At 37.2% G+C, this 23,450-nt stretch overlaps 2 protein-coding genes across 2 annotated transcripts; one reads left to right on the top strand and one right to left on the bottom strand.

Annotated features, from left to right (window-relative positions):
- The first annotated feature begins 7,765 nt into the window (after nucleotides 1-7,765).
- LOC139736541 (ATP synthase subunit g, mitochondrial-like) lies at nucleotides 7,766-13,406 on the top strand. Its single transcript, XM_071647291.1, has 3 exons — nucleotides 7,766-7,850; nucleotides 11,635-11,795; nucleotides 12,907-13,406. The coding sequence occupies exons 1-3, from the start codon at nucleotides 7,766-7,768 to the stop codon at nucleotides 13,033-13,035; spliced, it is 375 nt and encodes a 124-aa protein (XP_071503392.1). The 3' UTR covers nucleotides 13,036-13,406.
- Nucleotides 13,407-17,014: 3,608 nt separating this feature from the next.
- On the bottom strand, nucleotides 17,015-18,007 carry LOC139736519 (adenosine receptor A2b-like). The gene has a single exon (XM_071647269.1). It carries the CDS (start codon nucleotides 18,005-18,007, stop codon nucleotides 17,015-17,017), a length of 993 nt encoding a protein of 330 aa, XP_071503370.1.
- Between the last annotated feature and the right edge of the window lie 5,443 nt (nucleotides 18,008-23,450).

The following is a 23,450-nucleotide window of genomic DNA, read 5'->3' as shown; positions in this document are numbered from 1 at the left end:
AAGAAATAAAAACAAAACAAATGAGTGGAAACCCGGAAGTAGCAACAAAAATATTGTTTGCGCCCCCCCCCCCCCCCTTTACGGAATTCCTGGATCCGCCCCTGCATCATAGCATACAGGATAGTAAACTTACCGCATATTGGAACGATGATGAGATATAGGCAACCACACAAGATAGAGAATGCCATGTATTTCTTTGTCTTCATCATCTAGATAAAAACAGAAAAAAAATGAATGCATGTGACGGTCTCCTCAAAGTTATGGAATGATTTATGATCAACACGCATGTCCCATGTCACTGATTAAAAAATTGAACTGATACGTTGTGTCTATACCTTCTTTCTTGTCGCTCAGAGGAAAATTCCCAAAGCATGAATGTTGATTATACGAACGCAGAACGATTGTAGCAACATTAACTTAGTAACATCTTTTATCAAAACAGTGTTTCATTTTCCCTTCTTCACTGAATCAAGTTAAACACAGAGAAATCAACTTTAATTATCGATGCTTTGTCATCTGAAAATTGTCCATATAAGATTCATTGGTTGGTTAATACAACGATTTTAAACCGGCATATCACTCCAAAACATTCCTTAATTCCAAATGGATTTAAATCAGGCGCACATTCTGATGTTATAGACATTAAACCGCCCAAAACAACGATGCTGCGATTTAGCACCTCCTCATATTGAGAAATTCAACTAATCCAATTTGTCCACAATTATTTTTTTTTTTTGCGTCGTCATTAAATACGAGACATCCATACTACTGAGATGTCAGGATCCTGAAATATTGGCACACGAATATTATTGTGCACTGGTGAGATCTTGGTTGTCTATCATTCATGTAGTCGTAATCTAGGCTGAGATGATTAGTATTTCTGTTCATTCATCGTGTTCATGTTTAATTTTATTTCATTCCCGACGAAAGTATGATATGACAATTGCATATAAACAAAGTAAAGTACAATGTAACTTTTGCATAACCGAATGATTTTTTTTTAATGCACGTCATTAATTTTGTTTACAATGAGAAAATAAACAACCGTTGATGAAGAAACACATGGACAAAATGTACCTGAATCATAACAAAGAAAAAGTCGGAGATTTTCACAACTAGGCCCTCCAGGCAATGAAGTGACGAACTTTTTTTCTGTTTTACAACTACTCATTCCGAGTATACGTTGATACATGCAGCATTCAAAACATTCATTTCTCCTGCAGTCAAGCAATGAATCATATTAAAACGAAGGAGTGTATTAACGAAGAATACACAAAAATTGATATCTATATAGGTTTTCGTCTCTTGCGATGAATGGGAGTCGGCAGTTTATAGTATACAAACATTTTGAAGAGTTAAAGAGAAAATAATCATAATCTTACGTGCGTATTGCATCAAAGTTAGCCTTTCCCTATATCGTATCTAGCTGGTAGCTGCCCAAAAGGTTTCATAATTATCATCTCAATTAATATTTCGCTAGTGGAAAAATTCATCACACAAGAAATTCCAAATTATGTATACTCTGCTATGCACAGAAATTGAATGATATGCGTATTCATCTAAAGGCATTTGCATGTCATAGAATTATTATCTAAACATCAAGCATATCCACATCATTAAAAAACAAACAAACAAACAAACAAACAAAGTCCTGCCATCCGTTTTGTCTGACAGTCCTGGAAATGCAGAGAAATTAAAACGTGTCATGAATTAAACTCCTTAGCGACATAACTCACCTTGTAGGCTTCGTGGGTACAAAATTCGTTACAACCAGAATTCTGACTGTTATAATTTATCTTATACTCCACTTGTAACTGAAAGACGATTTGTTCGGCAGTCAGCGAAAGCAGATACACGTGATCCTCTCTGAAAATATCACTAAAAGTAAGTGCAATAATTTCATGAACACGTACAGCTAACAAGATTGTCCTCATTGATGTCAATTCCACTGAGTGACGAAGTAAATTATATTTCCAAGCTGAAATATATTTCAGATCTCTTTGCGGTCAGTACTCAGAGCGATAATGTTACACCAACATGGATCGGGTTCATTGAAAGCTATACAGCTTCGTCAAGGTTACACACAAAAAGGATGATGTTCAGATGACAACAAAAAAGATAAGGCAATGTTACCATTGATGTGGTGCAATTCTGTCCTCTTTTAAATACCTTTCTTCTCTTTCTCTTCCTCCTCCTCTTCCTTCTCCTTGATTCTTCTTCTTCATCATCATCCCTCTCCTTCTTTTTCTTCTTTTTCCTCTTTCTTCTTCTTCTTCTTCTTCTTCTCCAAAAAGACGGAAATTCGGATTCAAAGCTCACATTAAAAAGTGTCAGAACACGAACCAAACTTTTATATACAATATGGGAGAATTCACCGTGCATGTTGGGTAAAAAAAAAAAAAGATGGCGCCCTCGAACTTAGTTTATCTTGAGTAATATTGCATGGTTTGTTTCAGTTTATCAGATGAATGAATAGGCGGAAATAATTTTTATCACTAGAATTTGTACACATCGTCGAGGCAGTCAACAACAACAACAACAACAACAAAGAATTGATACTGGTTATCCAAGTTAAAGGACAGGTATAGTCTAGACTATCCATTTATATTTACAAAGCAATGACCAAATTCATCAAATGTTTAAATTACATAGTTTGTTGAATTAACTATTTCTAGACACTAATAATAAGGATAACAACAGAATTCACTTCATAAGAAAAAAAGGATCACTCGATATGACACTTTTTATAAGCAACTGATTCAATTTCAAATGTAATGGTATCTCTCTTAAAAAAAAAATCGAGTGAAAATATTCACTCTTAAAGGAGTGAATACAAAAAAAAAGTGAATTTAGTGTGGAATTGGAGTGAATTTTGAATGAAAATGTTCATTTTCACTCGTTTTGGAGTGACCTCAGGGATCACCCCTAGATCTTCGAGTGATCCCTGAGGTCACTCCAAAATGAGTGAAAATGCACATTTTCACTCAAAATTCACTCCAATTTCACTCTAAATTCACTCTTTTTTGTATTCACTCCTTTAAGAGGGAATGTTTTCACTCGATTTTTTTTTAGAGAGTAAGTACAGAATTTTATACCTTTTGTTATAATTAGTGGTGGTTTATTCATTCACAATAATTTTCACAGTCAATATGGAAAGCTTTTCTTTCGGTTTTCGCATAAACTTTCTGTAATGTGGATTTCGGACAACTTATAGATCCCCTCTTCAACTCTGCCAAAACGAAAAGGAAAACACGCAAAAGGGAAACACGCACGCGCACACACAAGATTCACTCACAATAATGAGCACACAAATTAAGAAAATTATACAGTTCCCTTGATTGTTGGGTCGGTGTTTCCATTTCACTCACATGATCCCTTCCTCAGCTGTTCACGTCAATCATCAGAATCAAACCTACATGATTTAGCAAAACTTTGGCATTGTCATTCACGCGACCTCACTAATGAATTGGTTCTTTCGGGCTAATCACTTCTCGGAGAGAGGCAGCGGGTGGATGCGCAAACTTGCCTTTTACATCCTTGTTTCGTTGATCAACCGCTCTACCGCCGCGCGCTCGAATATCATCCATAATTCTCCCCTCGTCAGCTCAGTTTTGAGTCGAGATTAAGTAGGCTCAACTGTGAGGCGGGGTCAAAGGTCACGAGAACAGAACTTTTCCGAGTGCGGTTAGAACTCTGGGTGATGTCAGGGATTATCGTTTCTCGGCTACACTGGCTTGCCACTATAATTCCGGCACGTTCCAAATTTCCATGGATGAGGATGCTTTTTTTTAACCCCCTCCTCGATAATTATGAAAGACTTCTGTGCCAAATTATCTTATTTATATACGTGTAGGCTACTAAGCAGCTCAGTAAAATTGAAATGCCCTGAACGTACCATCAGTATAGCGGTACACCTTGACAGATGGAACACATTCATCTGTGTTCATTCTTGCAAACTATTGCGTAACGCCAGAGTGATTACAGTGTATAATAATAGATGATGTCATATCAAAAATTTTTAGATCAAAGAAGTTAATCTGTGACATAGTAATAGCTTTTTATGCTTTGAAGATTAGAGATTTACTAATTTCATTACAATGAATCTGCGTATGAACAACAAAGAATTAAATCTCTAAATTTGTAACAATAAACGAATACCATGAGTTATCTAATCATGATGCATAATAATGTAGTGGATTTCCTCCTTACCGACGCCGACTATATCAATACTAATATCTATGATGTAACTTAAATAATAAGAACAAATTAATGTTACCTAGTTCTGCATATTTTTGCTAGGGAAATATGCTTTTAACTGCAAATACCTGAAGAAAAAAAAAACTGTGAGGGCATAACATTATCAACTCGCTCATTTGAATATTCATAAGGACTGGTAAAAAAAAATATTTTACAGAGAAATGTGACATTTCAAAATGTCATATCTTTCTTATTTCTTATCCTATAAATGTTTGTCATCTCGGAACGTTCTGTAGGGAATTGTTTTCTCTTCTTTTGGAGGTTATCAAATAATTTTACATTTGAAGTGGGTTTCCTCTTAAACGACGCAGACTATAGGCCTCTACAAAACTAAAATTAACTGATTGATGGATCGATTGATTGCTTGATTGAAGACGTCATCCTAGTCATTGTTTGACAGGAGAGAATAGTAGGCTACTGTTTTGCAGGTCGTTACAAAATCATGGAGAAATGAAGTCATAGCGAGAGCTGTAACATCTCGTTGACATTCTTGTTTTGATTTGTTTTACATGTTTTATTTTAGTCTGGAGTAACACCATAACTTGCCAGGATAAAACAGAGTTGATCACTAGGTCATTTCAATTTCAATTTCAATTCACTTAAGTGCATGCTTTTTAGCAATTCCAAGCTTTACGCAAAGATGTCACTTTTGATGACGCTCAACTATAGAACGTGTATCTGGTCATAAAACGTCTCGGAATCACAGTGGATGATATATAAATCTTAAATTCATGCATGGTGACCTCATATTTACCATTATCATAGATAAAGTTTTCACCTAATATTCGAATTGTTAAAGGTCTACAACCTGTCATGCTGCAGCTATAGCTTACAGTCAAGTTCAACGTCTTCTATTACCAGTTGTTTGACCACATCGCTCAATATAAACTGGGAGCTAAGGAAGTTGCTGGCACCTAAATTTATTGTAATCTTGTGGTATATGTCCCATTTGTCCCATTGTTGTAACTTAGCCTGCATTGTGTTATAGCAGTGCACTTTAGCTATCATACTCACTTTATGGAGGACAGCTGTGATAGCCCACTGCATTAAACGCTGCAATTAATAAGGATTAAGTGCCTTTATATAAGGCCAAGGTATTACACCTTGGAAAGAGGAGTCTGGGCTTTGCCTTCTCGGAGAAAAGACGGTAATCAAATTGATCCAGCATCTGAAATGACTCGATGTCTGTTTGACTAATTTCCCATCTCCACAATAATAGGTACTTCAAACAGTATTAACTATCTTAGGTTTCACCATGGACCCTGCATGGTTTCACATTCAATTATTGTCCTCTTTGTTGACGTTGTTTTTTTCTCTCTAATATTACCTTATAATCAATATCTTAATTACGGATAGCATTGGGTAGCGCCCATCAAACTTCATTAGATAAACTTTATTGTTATTTAAAAAATGGCACTTCGTATTACGTGTGTATTAGCATGCTTTTTAGTGGACCTCTCTTTTTTTCTCAACTGAAACAAAACTTAAATTGTATTTTGCCTGCATGTATATAAGTGCATGTATCTTTATCTGTTAACTATCATTCCTTTGCATAGTCGAATGTTTGCGCCAGCATCTCAAATATATAAGCTTATATATGTTATAATTTCTGATTTATTCTGAGTTATATTTTGTTGAAAAAAGAACAATAAGATTAACTGAAACTGAACTTGAATGCATATCATACAATAGAAATGAACTGAATAAGGATACTCGAGAAAATTTCTGATTATGACACAACCAAAACCCACGAGTTTGGTAATCCATTTACCTTATCTACAGGCATAACGATTTTCTTTGTATACTGTCATCCAAATACTACGAATGTTTGTATCGTTCGACATCACATCGATGGTTTCACGTAAAAGTTTGTACACATTGATAAGGCATAGGCCTACAGCAAACTTCCTTTATTGTAATTAAAGAGCAAAAATGTATCCGCCGAAGCGGTTCATTATAAAGTTGCAATAACCAGCAATGACGGTTGTCTAATGATTGTGGGAGAATAGCAGCTAAATCTGTTATCAAGATTATTTATTTATGACGTCATTATAGAGGTCAATACGGGAGTTGTGAGTTAATTCGTCTGTTTTAGCATTGTTAATGAGGTTCTGTTAGTGAATGATTGTGACCGAAGAATGATAAAACAACGATGGAGAACTCTCTAAAAAAAAATCGAGTGAAAATATTCACTCTTAAAGGAGTGAATTAAAATAAGAGTGAATTTAGAGTGAAATTGGAGTGAATTTCGAGTGAAAATGTTCATTTTCACTCATTTTGGAGTGACCTCAAGGATCACTCGAAGATTGGAGTGATCCCTGACGTCACTCTAAAACGAGTGAAAATGAACATTTTCACTCACAATTCACTCCAATTTCACTCTAAATTCACTCTTTTTTTTTAATTCACTCCTTTAAGAGTGAATATTTTCACTCGATTTTTTTTTTAGAGAGAAGAAGAAGTAGAAGAAGAAGAAAGAAAGAAAGAAGGAAGGAAGGAAAAAAGATGATCACAATCATGAACAAAGATGTAGGGTTAAAAGGAGATTAAGGTCCTGTTTATCTTTGGGTGCAGTGATTTAAAAAATGTTCAAGATATCATATTTGATGCATAATGTGTATGTTAGTTGTATCACAAAACATCCTACCATATAACATTTTCGCAATAAAGCCTGAAATATAAGGAGTTATCACTATTTTGCTCAATAAACCATATAACTGCAGACGATTTAGTCTAGAAACATTTTTATTATAACTATTGTTTCACATTTTGTATATTTAATAAAAATTTTACATCGATTTTACTGATTCAAATTTTTACATTGTTTCTATTCCTAAATCAAATCTTTGAACCATTTTGAAGCACTAATGCTGGGTATTTGTTTCCTATGAAACTGGTAAATTATGCTTACAAGAAGTGGGATGAGGAAGCGAAATAGGTGACCAAGTGCGAGAGAATTCAAGATTAGCACCACCAGAACAAAAGCAACATTAAGCAGAATATGTACAGAATACAGTTTATGACTAAAAACAGAAAATCCTTGGTACATGTACCAGTCAGGAAGAGACAATTTATGTCTGAATAGGGCAGATGTATGTGAATTTCCACTGGCATCAACGATGATAAGCCTAAAAAATGAGATATTTTTTTGCATAGTTTGAACGTATTGAAAGTGCATACCATAGTATTCTATCTAGTTATCTGCACAAAACTTTGATAACATTCCTTTCACATTAGGGTGATCTTACACCACTGAATGATGCTTTGGTTTTGGGGTGTTTTCTTCTTTTTTTTTTATACAACAACAAAAAAAAATGTTAGATACGTACTTTGTTTTGTACTAAAAAACATTGAACAAACAAAAATAAGCAAAACATACTCATGGAGTAGTGTGTGCATGGCATGGAGCATTGTTGCGATAGCCAATTTAGTATCGATATCGCATGACCTCATATCGACAAACTCGACCTCTGACTTCCGGTTGCCGGTTTGTACATGCAGCAGCAAGATGGCTCGTGCGGCACAGAAACTCGTCGGAGTTGGCCAAAGATTAGGCACTTCTTTGGCAACGCAAGGTCCTAAACTTGCTTCAGGTGCGTTTATTGTTCATCATACTTTCTAGAGGATAAGTTCTGCGGGCTACCTTACGACCAATGCTTGAATTTTCACCAATCTATGATAGGCATTCTCTCGTGTTACTTGTGTCATGTGTGTTGTGACGCTATGACGTGAATGAATACGGCACCGTGTATACAGTGTGCTGTGTAGTAGTGCAGTGTATGTACAGTGTATACTTGGTTGGGTGACCCGCTCGCTCCTCGCCATCATAGTTAATGTTTATGCATATTTAAATCACATTTCGTCACTGAAATTCCATGAAATCCCACTTACATACTGGAAAAATTCTGAAGATTCCAATAGAAACACAAATTTACTGTTCGATACCTGAAATTTGCAGCTTATCGTCCTCAAACGCGAACGATGCGAAAAAGTTGCGCGCTAAGGAAGGGGCCCGCAACTCGCCACCCGCGCTCCTATAGACAAAGCACGTATAAAAACGTGTGCGAGTGACCGGCGTGAAGCTCCCATAGACAAGCACGTAAAAGATGCGTAAAATGATACTTAGAACACGTATTCCCAATACAAATTTCAAGTTTTCGCGAAAAACTGCTCGCTTTCACCACAGTTCGCTTGTTTGTGGTAATCCTGCCCTGTTTCAAGTTTTTTCTTTTTAGGGTACTGAACACAGACCCGGGCATAAATTTTTGCTCAGTGCGCTTGTAACAATTTCAAGCAGGGTGGCGACTGGTGGTACTATTCGGGCCCCTGGCGAGGTGCGGGCACCTCACTTTACAAGTAACCTTAGTTGTATGTGTAACTGTGTTAGACGTCTACGTGCGTGCTTCACTATCGACCAGGGGAGTAACATTTATGCAGCTGAATGCAGCAGATGTCAAATGACAAATGCGATATCCAGTTGCTATGGCACGCCGTAACAAACAGGCAGACTGAAATTCAGATTTCAGTGACTGAAGTCTGCTATTTTACGACTCTCATATCATATCTGATAATATGTTGTATGATTTTGCGTAAAGTTCATGCAAATGTCATTAGCCACACGCTTAGCGTGCCGTGAGTCTGTAGTCTAGATCCTCTAATGTTTAAAGGTCTATAATGTGTAAAATCAATGACAAGGACGTCAAGGTGAATCTCCTTGAACATGTTGAATACGGTAAATCTAACATGATCCGTGCATACATGTACGGTATCCAACTCGCGCTCTATAGGAAAATAATTTAGTCTGACTATACAGTATGTGTATTCAATTAGGGAGCTTTAGATTTTTGCGATGGGGATGTTCAGAGGGAAAAAACAAGTTTTGACTCTAGACTGTAGTCTGACTGATGAGCATGCACAAAAAAAAAACGTGCGTCAAGTTGAACTATTGAACTATAGCTTGCTTCTACTTCTATGTGGATACTCGGCAAAGTCCAAAACTGGATATATTACGCCGAGGTGTAACTTGAGTGCATGTGAAGCCGGTGGTGCATAATATGTACAAGTGCAAGTAAAAAACCATCCCTTGGAGCTATGCTAATTGGATGAGATGAGTGCCCTGAAGACATCCACGGATGGAGCTGTGATGACGTCTACCGGCAAATCATTCCACAGCCTTACAGCTGTAGGCATGAAAGAGTATTTAAACACATCTTTGGTAGAGTATGTTGTTAGAGGCTGAAATCTAGCTGGATGATAACTTCTCAATCTCGTGTTGGACATTGGAGAGATTGCGTCGTCTGAGGTCTGAGTTGTTTACAATGGACTACGCGTTCAGTGCTATTTTTACATCCGCTCAATTCATGACGTAAAGAGAAGAGCTACTTCATGCACCCATCATTGCGGGGCGCCATTTTATTTTTTATACGTTGTGTCCCAGCTTAATCTAAAGTGACTTTTCAGCACGACGCAAGGGGAGAGGAGAACGTCCACTGCAATCGTCGTCTGAAACGTCCGCACCGCAAATCTAAAGCTCCCTATTGATGAGTTACTACATTGTATCAACGATATATGCCGTGCAAAGCGTTGCGCACTCCGCCAACTTCTGTACAGCGAGAGGGGGCTGTGACCTGTGTATAGACTCTAGTTACCAGCATCCATTTCCAGCCACACGCGTGTGAGTGTACTCAGTGGCAATTCCTAATTTGGCTAAAAGTGGCTGGGTACAGTCACACATGTGACTGTGAGAGGAGAGGCTTGATATTGCTGTTTACAAGTGTATTAACTCTAGCTAGGTAGCCACAACAACTCTCACACAATTCTCGCTATCACCAATGACGTAAAAAACTCCTGCGCACGCTGAAGAGCTCTGTCACAGGTGCACTGTGGGATTCCTCAGTCCCTTGCCCCTTCGCTTCCGGTTGTCTCATGCGAGTCGCAGTTCCCATAAGATTCAATGGAGTTCTTTGCTTTTCCGATGTTAGCCCTTTTTTTCTTGGCTATACACATGTAATTCAGCTTAAAAGAGTTGAAAGTGTCTTAAGCTTTACTGATTTGCGGTCACTAGAGTCATGGTTCACTACTGCAAGGCTTCAATGTGCTGGTCACATAATGGAAAGCTAAGAAATCTTCAACAAAAAATACCTCTTTATAAAGACAGAGCGTGATGTAAGTGCATGTGCAGCCAAAACCGGGGCAAGTTTGTCCCATGAGCTACTGTATCTCATAATGCATCTAACACACTGCTCTGCACACGGCACCTACATGTACGTATCGGTGATACCCTCAATTGCATCACACAGTATGACAGTTTAATCAACATGTTCCCATTTTGTCAGGCATGCCTGTACAGCCTGTTGCAGGTACAGTTCTAAAGAATCATCAAATTGTTTTGATCAAAGTACATTGTATTATGGAGCAAAAATGTATGTTGTGAAATGTATTGGTACCAGCATGTGTGCTGCAGAAGGTTCATATAGTGAATCCAAAGAAATTGTATAAAATCACACATATGCAAGAGATGTGTTTCAGTAAAGAAATGTACATGTTGTACATTGCGTTTTGTGATATATCTCATCTGTTTAAATACCGTCTGCCCCCCCCCCAAAAAAAAAGAAAAAAAAAGAAAGAAATACAATGGGACTTTCTGCAACGATTACTTTAGAAATACATTGTAGTGAATAAATCAAAAGGCAATTTTAAGTAATGAAACTATAACTTATAACCGACATCTTACAGAAAAACCCATCCAATTTGCTTTAGTATTCACAAAGAAATGGGGATCCTTGTCGAGCGTGTCAAGAATCTCTTCCCTCCAAGTTTTGTCCATTGTGTTATGATGCCATGAGCAGCCAAGTGCTGAACTTGGAAGAAACAGACCCATGACATGCTTTACAATGATCCACATTTCTCTGTGACCACTTAAACCAAATTGAATGGGCTTTTCTGCAAGATGTACAGGTACATAAGAAGTCATACATTGTAGTTTCATACCCTAAAATAACATTAGGATTGCTCAATTACAATCTATTTTATAAGTTATCGATGATACTGAGTAATCGATTAAAAAAAAAAGAATTCTCTTTATTTATTTATTTTTTTATGGGGGGGGGAACATACTGTATAATCTGAAGAAGATTTCTGTGTATTCGGACAGCTACACCCGTACATTGTACATGAACAGTACTTTACTGTTTAGATAGTTAAAGCACAGAGTTTTTAAAATTTTGTTTCTTGTTTGTGCACACAGGTCCATCGTGTGTGTTTGCTTTTGTTCCTTTTTTGTGGTGGTTTGTTCATTGTTTGTTGTTTTTTTAAAGCAAAATGTGTATTACAACAGGAAAAAACAAACGAGCATTTTGGTTGTTTTCATATTTGCAGAAGCTGTAGAGTATTCAAAGCCACTGCTAGCCAAGTTCTTGTACTATGCCAAGGTAGAACTTGTCCCACCCACCCCTGGGGAATTCCCTGCCGTGCAGAAAGGTGTAATGGACATCATCAAGGCAGCAAGGACAGGCAAATGGGCACAACTTACAGTCAAGGTATGTACAAGTTCACTTCAAGTTTGATCCCTTACTATAATACAGCATATATTTAGCAAGTCTGAATTTTTGTGAGTCGGGACTTCCCAACAATTTCACGAGTGGTTGAATTCATGATTTGGATGTACAGTGATGAACGGAAAAATATGTCCATACACATTGCATCCATACTGGGATCAAAGTTAATATTTTCGCGTGCTAATTTCACAAAATTTCGCGAATCATACAGCATACACAGAATCTCATGCAGCTTAAAGATGATCTCACTTCAAATATACATATCACTTAGGAAGTTTGTCAACACATCGTTTAGATTTAAGAAAAATTTGGCAGACTGCACAAAAGGTATGAATATCTGAAGTGTATATTAGATGAATGTGCCATCATCGCTGTACAGGAGGAATGCAACAATTTGTCATAGTAGTGGAACACTATAACAAAAATGTATAGAGAATTCGAATTTCTGTAGCACACTATACATGTACAGAGCTCTCAACTTGCTCTATTCAGAAGGCAGGGAGAATATAGAGTATTACCCTTAAATTGTAATGTCAGTTACAAAGTCAGGAGGATGAGTATTTTTCATATGAAATTAAATTTCATTGAATTTTCTTTAAATTTTCTTTATCAAAACAAATTAGAATTAAGAGAAAGAGAGATATCTATTTGCAGCAATCACCAGGGCAAAGCTTTAAGTAAATGGAAATCCTCATTAATATTGTAGATCACTCATGCCATAGGATGGTAGAAATTTGGATTTCAGATTATTTGCTTGTAGTTTTTGTTAATATTGTAACATTTTGATTCTGTTGGTATGGAGGATTTTTGTCTTATAAAGAAAATAATTACTTGATACACTGCATTCATTTCTTTAATAATCCTATAAAATGTACAGGAACACTGTTCTGTTTATAAAGAGATCAGACAATTGATTTTTTTTTAAAAGAAAAGAGGAATTGCACTACTCTTGCCCGATGAGACTGGCTGTGCAATATTCTGTGTAAATTTGATGGTGCCTTTGTGCATGTCTTCAGCAGTCTTTACGGTATGTTCAGCTGTGTTGACATCTTTCCTTACCTGCAATCTTGGGCTTGGTGCATATCTTCTACAGGAGGCGTGGTTAAACACTCTGGTCTGTGCGGAGGTAGCTTTCTGGTTCTTCGTCGGCGAACAGATCGGGAGGAGAAGCGTCATCGGCTACAACGTCAAATCGGACTACGAACCTCATGGATACATCTAAACCTGCCCTCCTTTCCTCTCGCCTCACTTGTATATTTAGCAGTCTCCAAGAGTGTATTTGTATTTTGATCGTGCCGACGGGTGTTTGCGCTTTGCAGTGGTACCTGTCCATGCACTCGATGCATGTTTCAATTTTGTAAGAAACAACATTTGCCATTACACCAGAAAAAAATAGACCAGCAGTAATGGCCCTTGATGCATAGTTGCAGTATTGCAGTCGCAGGGTAGAGTCAAATGTCAGCAAAATATCATTGAAATGCATAAAGTCAACCTGGACTTGCGATTGGAAATCTTGATACAAAAGTCTGCTCATGTAATATTTGCAAGAGCAGCTTAACACTTTTACATCACTATGAAATAACACATGTAGATTTATGTGTATGTGACCAATCTCTCTGGGAATTCAGTTGTTAATTTGCCATTTGAATGCGATGATCTGCCCAGTATCACATACGGTGATGAATTGATGCAAAGATCTAAAGAATGATTCCGCATGAACTCTGAATTGGGGGGGAAAAAAAAAGGGTTTGTGGGTTGCTTTTCTTGCAAAATGGAAATGTGTGAATTTTACAACCTCTGATTGTAAGATTGTAAGATTAAAGAAGTTTATCAAACTTTAAAACCTGGTGTCATTGTTTCTATCTTTCCACATGTGTCTCAAGTAATATGGCAGGATAAAACTGCTTTATACATGTGTAGAAAGCTGCTTGGTCTGTTGACTTTTCTGATCCAGTAGGGTTCCATAAACTCACTCTTGTTAATCTTTGTGCGGTTGTATACTGGGATTTTTTTAAGCATCAATATACTTATTTATTATTATACACGCATTGGGTCGAAAATGGTAAAATTGCTTGTTGGCTGAGGACACCTGGGCCCCATTTCATGAAAGATGTTAGGATAGCAACTGTTGCTGGATTGCCAACTTCCCATAGCAACAGCCAATCAGGAAGCTGGATTCTTGTCGTTTCCATGCCAATTCCCACTCTAGCACAAGTTGCTATTATATCAACTTTTTGTGAAATGGGGGCCCAGGACAAATGATATCTGGAAATCATGGGGAGTATGGTTTCTCGACACGGTGGACTTCTAGAAGATTCTGTGGTTATGAGACAAAAAGGGAAACAGCTAACCTCGCCTTTCACTTCATGGAGAAGGTTTCCTGCTCATCGGTCAGTACTGGAGAAGTGACTTTGATCAGATGTGAAACGTGTCTAAGTGACTCATGTCCAGTTGACGAGACTGAACGAGGTACAAGTTTTACACATACAAACATTGTATCTCACATATCGACTTGTCAGGGTACAGCTTGTCCATCAAAATGTTTGAAAAGTGACTGGATTACTTATGATACAGACCAAATTAAATGTCCACAGATAAAAGAGATCATGTACAAGATAGATATGTACTGCAATGAATCATCCCATGCTCTTATTAGAAGAGGTAGCAAAACAAACAAACAAACAAACAAAGATAAGAGTATTATGAGGTGATGTAATGTGTTTGTTCTTGACTGTAGGAGGTGAAATGATTGGCCATGACATGTGTGTATGTGTGTGTGTGTGTGTTGTGATTGTTTTGCACAAAAAATACACATGGTGTGTACAGTACATGAGCATTCAAGATAGGGTTATCACTGGGCTGCCAACCTCTGCAGACCAACAATCATACTCAAATTCAGTAATTGTGATGATGTTAATAATACTACTTCTACTACATGTACTACTACTACTGATATGTTGAATATCTATATATATATATATATATATATATATGTATATATATATATATATATGTATATATATATATATATATATATATATATATATATATATATATATATATATATATAAGAAAGAGTCTCGAGTACGCCATGGATCCAACGAGAAGTTTTTTTATTACAAAATTTCGGTCTGCCTCAGACCTTCGTCAGTGCAAAGACAATGACTTGTCTTTATTGTCTTTTGTCTTTGCACTGACGAAGGTCTGAGGCAGACCGAAAATTTTGTAATTAAAAAAACCCCTTGTTGGATCCATGGCGTACTTGAGACTCTTTCTTCTAATAATTACAACATTCGAAGTCCAACACGTGAAAAGCAAGATATAAAATTATATATATTATATATATAAGTATATATATATATATATATATATATATGTATATATGTATGTATGTATACATATATATATATATATATATATATATGTATGTATGTATGTATACATATATATATATATATATATATATATATATATATATATATAATACATAGGCTATATAGGCCTATATATATAACATTATGTACATTGTGTATATACTAGCCCATGTAATTCTGTTTGAATATGCAGGGAGAAACTAGAACATGCATGTTAACTTAGATTGTAAAAACAGGTAATACAAAAGTTCAACCATAAGTATTTTCGTTATATGGATGAATCCTACCTGAAAAAGAACATTGATAATAACAGTATAAACACATGTAGGCCTACAAGGTACAGTGTATACCGTAGTTCTGTACCTAGGTAATTAAAGATTCTAAATGGCTCAGATAAGACCAGCTTCCACCGGCACAGATGACTAGATAACTGACAACCAAATACATGTTCGTCAGACGCAGTACGTTTTGTCACGTCGTAAATGACTGAATATCAAACTCATTATCCATTAGTGTATTTATTACAATTAGTTTAACTGGTAGAATACATTGTACGTTGGCACATGCATACGATATAAACCGGTGAACGAACGAGAATTCAACCTGTAAAATGATACAAAGCTCAGATGTTTATGAAATGATATAAACATAAATATAAACATTAGGATATAATTTTATTATGTATGATCTTAGTCATGCATTGTGATTGACAAAGTCGCAGTGCTCTATACCAACAGCCATTGATGGCATATAACGTCATCCTTAACAAGCGTATTAATAACAATTTCTCGTGAGCAGAAAATTGAATGTTTTCGCAAAATTATGGTCTAATAAAAAGAGGATTATATATATTTTTGACCTTTACGATTCACAAGGAAATGTTACGATTATTAGGCCTATGATTGCATTTGAATCACTTTGAAAGTCAAATGCAAAACAAATATACGAGAAAACGATTATCAATGCGTAACTACTGACAAGGAAAATCCATCACTTTTATCACGATTGCTGTCATTATCTGTATGGTAACAGTTCACTGTTCTGAAGATTTGTTATTCCGGAGGTTTGTTGATCATGTACAAAAATGAAATAAGGTTCGTTATGAAAAAGGTTCGTTATTCCGAGGGTTTGTTAATTTGATAATGAAAGAAGGTTGGTAATTCCGAAGGTTCGTTAGAGTACACGTCGTCTCTATATTCCGATTAACGAACTTAATTTCATCTTCAGATTTGCGAAAAATATACACATGTATATACCAAATTTGTGAGTTTCGGAAGAAAGAACATTCGGATTAACGGAACATCACCCATCTGTACGCCTTTACTTCTATTATTTGGTAATGAAGCAGTTCACAAGTCCATTTCGTGTGATGTTTGTGTGGGTACTTGAATGCATTGTAGGCCTATACATACCTATTATATTTGTTGTAATATCCAATTTAAAGGCCTAACGAAGAATTCTTATTGTGGACACTAAAGTATATAACAGTCAACCAATCAATCAATCAATCAATCAATCAATCAATCAATCAACCAATCAATCAATCAATCAATCAATCAATCAATCAAACAAACAATCAATTAATCAAAAGAGGAAAAAACAAGCAAACTTACAGCAAAACCATGATACACTGAGCAGGTCATTAAAATGACGTGATGGACTCACGGGCATGATATGCCATGACCGAAAAGAAAAGTAAAATTTATATCCCATAAGATTATAGCCAAGCGGTTATCCTCCCTCCAACACCTCCCCCTTTTTTATGATATGGTCTGTTACACATCAACATTTTGTTCTTAATGTAGATTGTGCGACGATCATTTAGCTTTATACATCGACGTTAACGTTGTTACCATCGAACCACTTGAAAAAGACTGGGAACATCTTCCGAAACGCCTTCCGGAAGAAGGGATTTTTAGTGCTGTAGATGACGGGGTTCGCCGCTGAACTGATGTTCTGGAGGAAAAAGCTGATGTCGCTTGCGAGTAAGAAAGCAAGATGGCTTACATCAAAGAAATACTCGACGGCAAACCAAACGCATGTCGGGAATAAGCTGACGCAGAAGATGACTACCAGAATTAGAATAGAGCGAATTGCTTTCACCTCTTGCTTGAGCTTTTGTCCCGGAGGAGGGATGCCCATGGGGTGGTGAGGAGCGGGCATTTGGATGCGGCGCGCCTGGGATTTGGCGATGGAGAGAATCCGGAGGTTACTGGCAATGATGACGACGCTGAACACGACGATGAAAGTGCTGGTGACGAAGTGGTGAACTCTGCTGCCCGGTGTCGGCACAGATGTGCAATATTCAATTAGAGATTGGTCATCGTTTGAGCCGTAGGCAAACATGAAACCGTGCGTCAAACAACCCACCCACACCACAACTACCACAATGACAACCCGTCTGGAGGTAACCATCGAGACATACCGCAAGGGTCGAGTTATGGCGATATATTTGTCTACATTCACCAGTACGATGACCACAGAAGATACCCCGGTAAAGATGTAAGACCAGATTGAGAAATAGACTGCCGTTTCCACAGTGCAAGTAGCGTGACTTCGAACAAGTCTTTTGAAGACTTCTAGAGGTACGGCAACCAGACCCGCCAGGAGATCCGCTAGGGCCAGACAAGCCAAGAAGTGGTAGCTTGGTTCCCACAGCGTCGGTTCCCCGCGTGAGGCGAGCATGACGAGAGCGTTGCCGATCACGATAACGATGACGAGAGGTGTGAAAGCGCCAATCACAAGACATCGATGGAGATAACTTCCCATCAGAGTAGATTCTACGTTCACCGGTGAGCTTGAGGCGTTAGATGATTCCATGGTATCTTTGTAATGCCAGTAAATACAATGCCGGATATCTCCGATTCAGTACTGTCTCAAATTCCTTTGTGTCAGTGTATGTACTTGCAGCAAAGTGAAAACTCCTCGAAGAAATTTGCCCGATTGTGATACTTCTACACCTTCCTGAGCAGGCTGGAGCAAAACGAACTGCCTATGTTTTAATCCCACCAGCAAACGTAACATTAAATCGATTGTCTGAAAACTGTCCGTAGTTTCTCAGTTTGTTCGCGCTGGCGGTCAGTATACCGTTCGCACGTTGTTTGCTATTGCAACGATCTACAGAACTATGAATTCGGTTTATTAAAAGACCAGCTCCTCACCCAACACAATTTGTATCAGTGGAATAATGATTATGGCAAAACCAATCGAACAGCGTCTGGTCATGGTCTTCATTGGCATAATCGTTGCTTGTAAATCATCGTCGATAAATCATCGTCCACCGAATGCCGTCAATATCACTCGGCTGAAGTGTGGAGACCTTGACAGATAAAGGGACTGGTCCCAGGGGCCGCATTCTGAGGGCACAATCATCGTTAAATTAGCATTTTTAGCAAATTGTTATTCTGAGGGCATGATCAAGTATTTTAAGTGCCGGGTCCACAATAACCATGACAACAAGCGTTTTGGCGGGGAAAGTCACGTTTGCGTTTCAATGCTCATATACCGAGAGGACTTAATGGCAGAGAAAACGACAGATTGGTATTATGCGGGTCAAGAAGAGGCGATGATTACTAGAAAAAAATTGATATGACTGCCATTAATTCTCCCATCTCTCGATGCATATGGCTCCATTGTTGTTGTTTTGCTGTTTTTGTGTTCTGTGTTTTTTGTTGTTGGGGTTTTTTTTTTTCCCGCTTGTGATGCTGCTTACTGTCTTCGGCACAGAAAGGAGAGCTTCTCTCTCATCAAAATGGATCCTGTAGAATTCAGAAAATTCACAAAAACAGGCCGACCTCTTTGAGGTCTTCAATCATTTGTGTAATTTGATTAAAGAGGTTGAGAACTTTTCATACGTTGGCCTACATAGGCGAAGGGTTTCCATTATACAGTACAAATGTATGTCCCCCCCCCCCCTCCAAATAAAAAAATAAAAAATACAATCGAATTTTCGCATTGATAACTTATGATATGATTGGACTGTCTCAATGCTACTCAGGATCTTAAAATACAACATCGTAGCTACATTATGCAGAAAACCCCAATCAATTTGGTTTAGTGGTAACAGAGAAATGTGAATTGTAAAGCATGTCATGGGTCTGATTCTTTCAAGTTTAGCACTTGCATGCTCTTGCAACTGCATAATGTGTGAACACAATGGACAGTACTTGGAGGGAAGGGATTCCTGACATGCTCAACAAAACTCCTCATTTCTCTTTGACCACTGAAGCAAATTGAATGGGGTTTTCTGTAAGATGTGGGTAATAAGTTATAGTTTCATACCACGAAATTGTGTTTGGATTGATTCAGTATTCTTAAACTGATCATTGCGGAGGGTCCCGTTGTAATCTATTGGGGGGGGGGGGGGGGACATACGGTACAGGGGTGGGGAAGGAGCGCGCACTAAGGGTATAATATGATGATTGAGAGCATAGAACTCTCCTTTATTTCTTTCAACATTTACAATACAGTGCACTCCCGTTATAACGAACACGGCTACATGTATAACAAAAATTCTGGTTACAACAAAGTAAAAATGCAAGCCGCAACATCATCCCCTCTATGTATTTATATTGTTTATTTGTTCGGTTGTAACGAAAGAAAACTGCCGGTTCCGCGGACTTCATCATAACGGGAGTCCACTGTACATGCAACAGTTAAAAATGATGAAATAACAACATAATTCACACGTTTTACACATTAATGGAATGACATAGGTCATCATAACAAAGCGATAACAAGTCAGACTTTTAAAAAAAAAGTCAGACTTAACCCTAACTTACCTGGGCTATTTTGTGAGCTTAAAGTCCTGGGGGGCCATGATGCCCCCCCCCCCCCCCCCCCCCCCTCCCTTTATGATCTCGGCCACGGATCGCGTGTTTGTTACGAAAATTGACACGAGAGTGACTCATGATGCAATCTATTAGGCAGTGTAGATACATTTCAATAAATCGCTCTATTTTATTTTATATGAATTAATTATGTTAATTTATGCATGAAATTAGAATTTGGCTGTAAATCATTAAATAAAGCCCCAAAACTTCTAAATTTTTTGTTTGAAGACTCTATGGCGAATTCTGATTAAATCTAGGATGAAAAAAATTGTTATCAATTTTCATTTCTTATGTATTTTATTGTTTTTATAATTTCTTATGTATTTCTGTTTTTTTACTTTTTGTTTTCCATTGTTTTTTCAATGGGAATCGTTGGCGACACAATTTCAATCATATGAAACATAAAATTGATTGTTTTAAATCACTAAAGGTAAAAATAATGATACAATTATGAATTTGAGATAGAAACCCAATTTACATTGGTTTTGTACACAAAATCACGTTTTTGAGCAATTTTGGGTCTGACATGCACTTACATAATGTTGCGTAACTTTAGAACCGCGTACCCGGACGTCGCAAATTTGGTCTTAAAGGACAAGTTCACCTTCATAAACATAAGGATTGAGAAAATGCAACAATATTAGTAGAACACATCAGTGAAAGTTTGAGGAAAATTGGACAATCGATGCAAAAGTTATGAATTTTTTAAATTTTTGTGTTGGAACCGCTGGATGAGGAGACTACTACAGCTTGTGAGTCATATGCGTGCAACAGTATAAAGAAAATGTAAAAGAAAATTCAACATATTTTCATTTTTTTCGCATAATAAAAGAGCACCTGACTTGCCTCTTTCTAAAGTCAGGGGGAATAATATTACCCATAACATTTGTCGGTAACGAGTCAGGGGAATATGTACTTTTTTCAAAAGATGGAATTTTGTGAAATTCTCTTTGTATTTTCCTTATATTGTTGTACGCATGTGACATCTAAGTTATTCATACACTGCAGTAGTCTTCTCATCCAGCGGGTACTGCACAAAAACTTCAAAAATTCATAACTTTTCAACGGATTGTCTGATTTTCCTCAAACTTTCAATGATGTGTTCTACTAATATTGCTACATTCTCTCAATCCTTATGTTTATGAAGGTGAACTTGTCCTTTAAAAGTTGCGCGAGGCCTCAAGGTAAATTGTCATGAATTGCTGTGTGGATGGGTTATCGCGTTGCGGAGATATCGCGCGAAGTGTCGAGGGGGGCCATTATGCCCCCCCCCCCCCCCCCCCCCCGGTAAGTTAGGGTTAAAAGAAAAGAACTAGAAAGAGAAGGGAAGTAAAGAGAAACAAAAACGTGTCCTGTAAAAGCCTCAAGGTCTCACAGTGATGACATCACCTGACTGTAAAGAGTTGGAAAGCACAAGAATAAATGAAAGTGCAACGCTTGTTGGGTAAATTATACAAGTGGTGGATCAAGTGTAAAGCAACGTGAAACTAATATTTGGCGAGGAGAAATATTTTGAGTTGTTAATTTTTTTTTAACGTCCTGCTAAATTGTGAATTTTGAATACTGGGCGGTAGTGAATTCCAAATGACCGGACCAAGGTGGCAAATTGATTTTGAATGGATGTTTGTTGCATGCATTATGCTTATAAGGTAAAACGTGTACAGTATTATAGTTTCCATGCGTCCACAGAAACTGGCATGGACACATACGGTGTATTTTAGAATACAAGAAATGTGTGGAATAATGCTTTGATATCAAGATTTCATGTGGTTAATATTGAAAATGTTAGATATTCTTCAAAAAGCCATTGGGCTAATACTTTGCAGTTTCAGTATTACCCAAATGAAGTCGTGTTTAATATCAAGGCGTGTTTCAGCAATTCTCATTTCCATCAAAAACAGACAGCAAATAATAATACCAACCAGTGTGCAAGTACAAAAAAAGAAATCAGAGCAAGGGTATTTTAATCTATGACTCCAGTATTCAAATCAACATTAATAGCACGGTAATTTGCATGTGGCAAATGTCATACCCACATTACAAAACATTGATAATGGTATTTTGGAGATTCCCAATACTTCGTAAGAAATTTCACCTGGCATGAGAGACCACCATTCAGTGGTGACAGATATTTTCCAAAAAGGTAATTTGGCAATGGATGTTAAAAAGCATACAATTCTAAGAAGAATTCAAAGTTCATTTCATGAAAAGCAGTTTTGAAATGGCTGAGATATCCTAAAATAATGTACAACAAAGCGATCCTAATAAAAAGTGGGTTCCACCTTCCACCTTTTATTAGGATAGCTTTTTCCTTTTTTTCTTTTCTTTTTTGATATCTCAGCCATTTCACAACAAATATACTTTGAATTCCTCTTAGAATTATATGTTCTTTCATATTTCATAAGTTTCTCATAATCTCAAAAAAGAACTATCATAAAAAAACATTGGAAACCTGAAGTTCTATCTCAACCAAAACTGTACCATCCCTATAAGAGGATAATAAGTACAGGATTTGTTATGTGCCTTCGATTTAGTAGCCTATTCTGAGGCGCAGAGGGACGTAATTATAAAAAGGGACATAATTATAAAAAGAATGACATACATCATAGTCACAATTGTACATAAGAAGGTTCAAAAAGAAGAAAGAGATAGATAGAGATATACACCCGATGAGCAATTCGTTGAAAATTCAATCAAAACAAGATGCGAACATATGTGAATTCAGAAGCTCTTAAAATGTTTCAATGGTCTCCGCTGATCAGATCCTCAGTGGAAGAGCGTTCCAGAGAGATGGGGCTGCAGAAACAAAGGCTTTTTCTCTGAGAGTTGAGATTGTTCTTTTAACTGTTAATTGTTTACTATTACATGAACGGAGATTTCTGCCAGGGACGTATTGTGAAACAAGGTTTTGCAAATATTTTGGAGCTGAAGAATGTACTGCTTTCCATGTATGAAGAAGAATTTTAAACTCTATCCTCTTGGATACTGGTAGCCAATGAAGATTTTTAAGAACTGGGGTAATGCTGGAGAAGCGAGATGTTCCACTGAGGACCCTAGCAGCAGAGTTCTGAGCACGCTGTAGTTTGGCCAGTTGGTAAGATGAAGCCTTGAACAATAATGCATATCCATAATCAATACGAGACAAAACGTACGAATGAATAACAGAGGCTGCAACTTTGTGTGATAAGGATTTCCTGATACTGTGAATATTGCGTAGTTGCAAATATACAGATCGACATGTGTTTGTAATGTGTGTCGCCATTGACATTTCAGGGTGAAAATAAACTCCCAGATTCCCACAATTTGATACAGATTGTACATTGACACGTCCAATTCGTAATGATTGACTATGGACCTTTGCTGCCAGATGTTTTGATGCAATCATCATAAATTCACATTTGTCATCATTTAGTTTTGAGTTTGTTCCGTAT

This window comes from Diadema antillarum, unplaced genomic scaffold (assembly GCF_040938485.1).
Source record: "Diadema antillarum isolate AM-2024a unplaced genomic scaffold, OU_Dant_1.0 seq00000651_RagTag, whole genome shotgun sequence".
NCBI classification, from domain to species: Eukaryota; Metazoa; Echinodermata; class Echinoidea; order Diadematoida; family Diadematidae; genus Diadema; species Diadema antillarum.
Note: the sequence above shows the minus strand (reverse complement) of the source record. Positions and strands in the feature narration are given on the sequence as shown.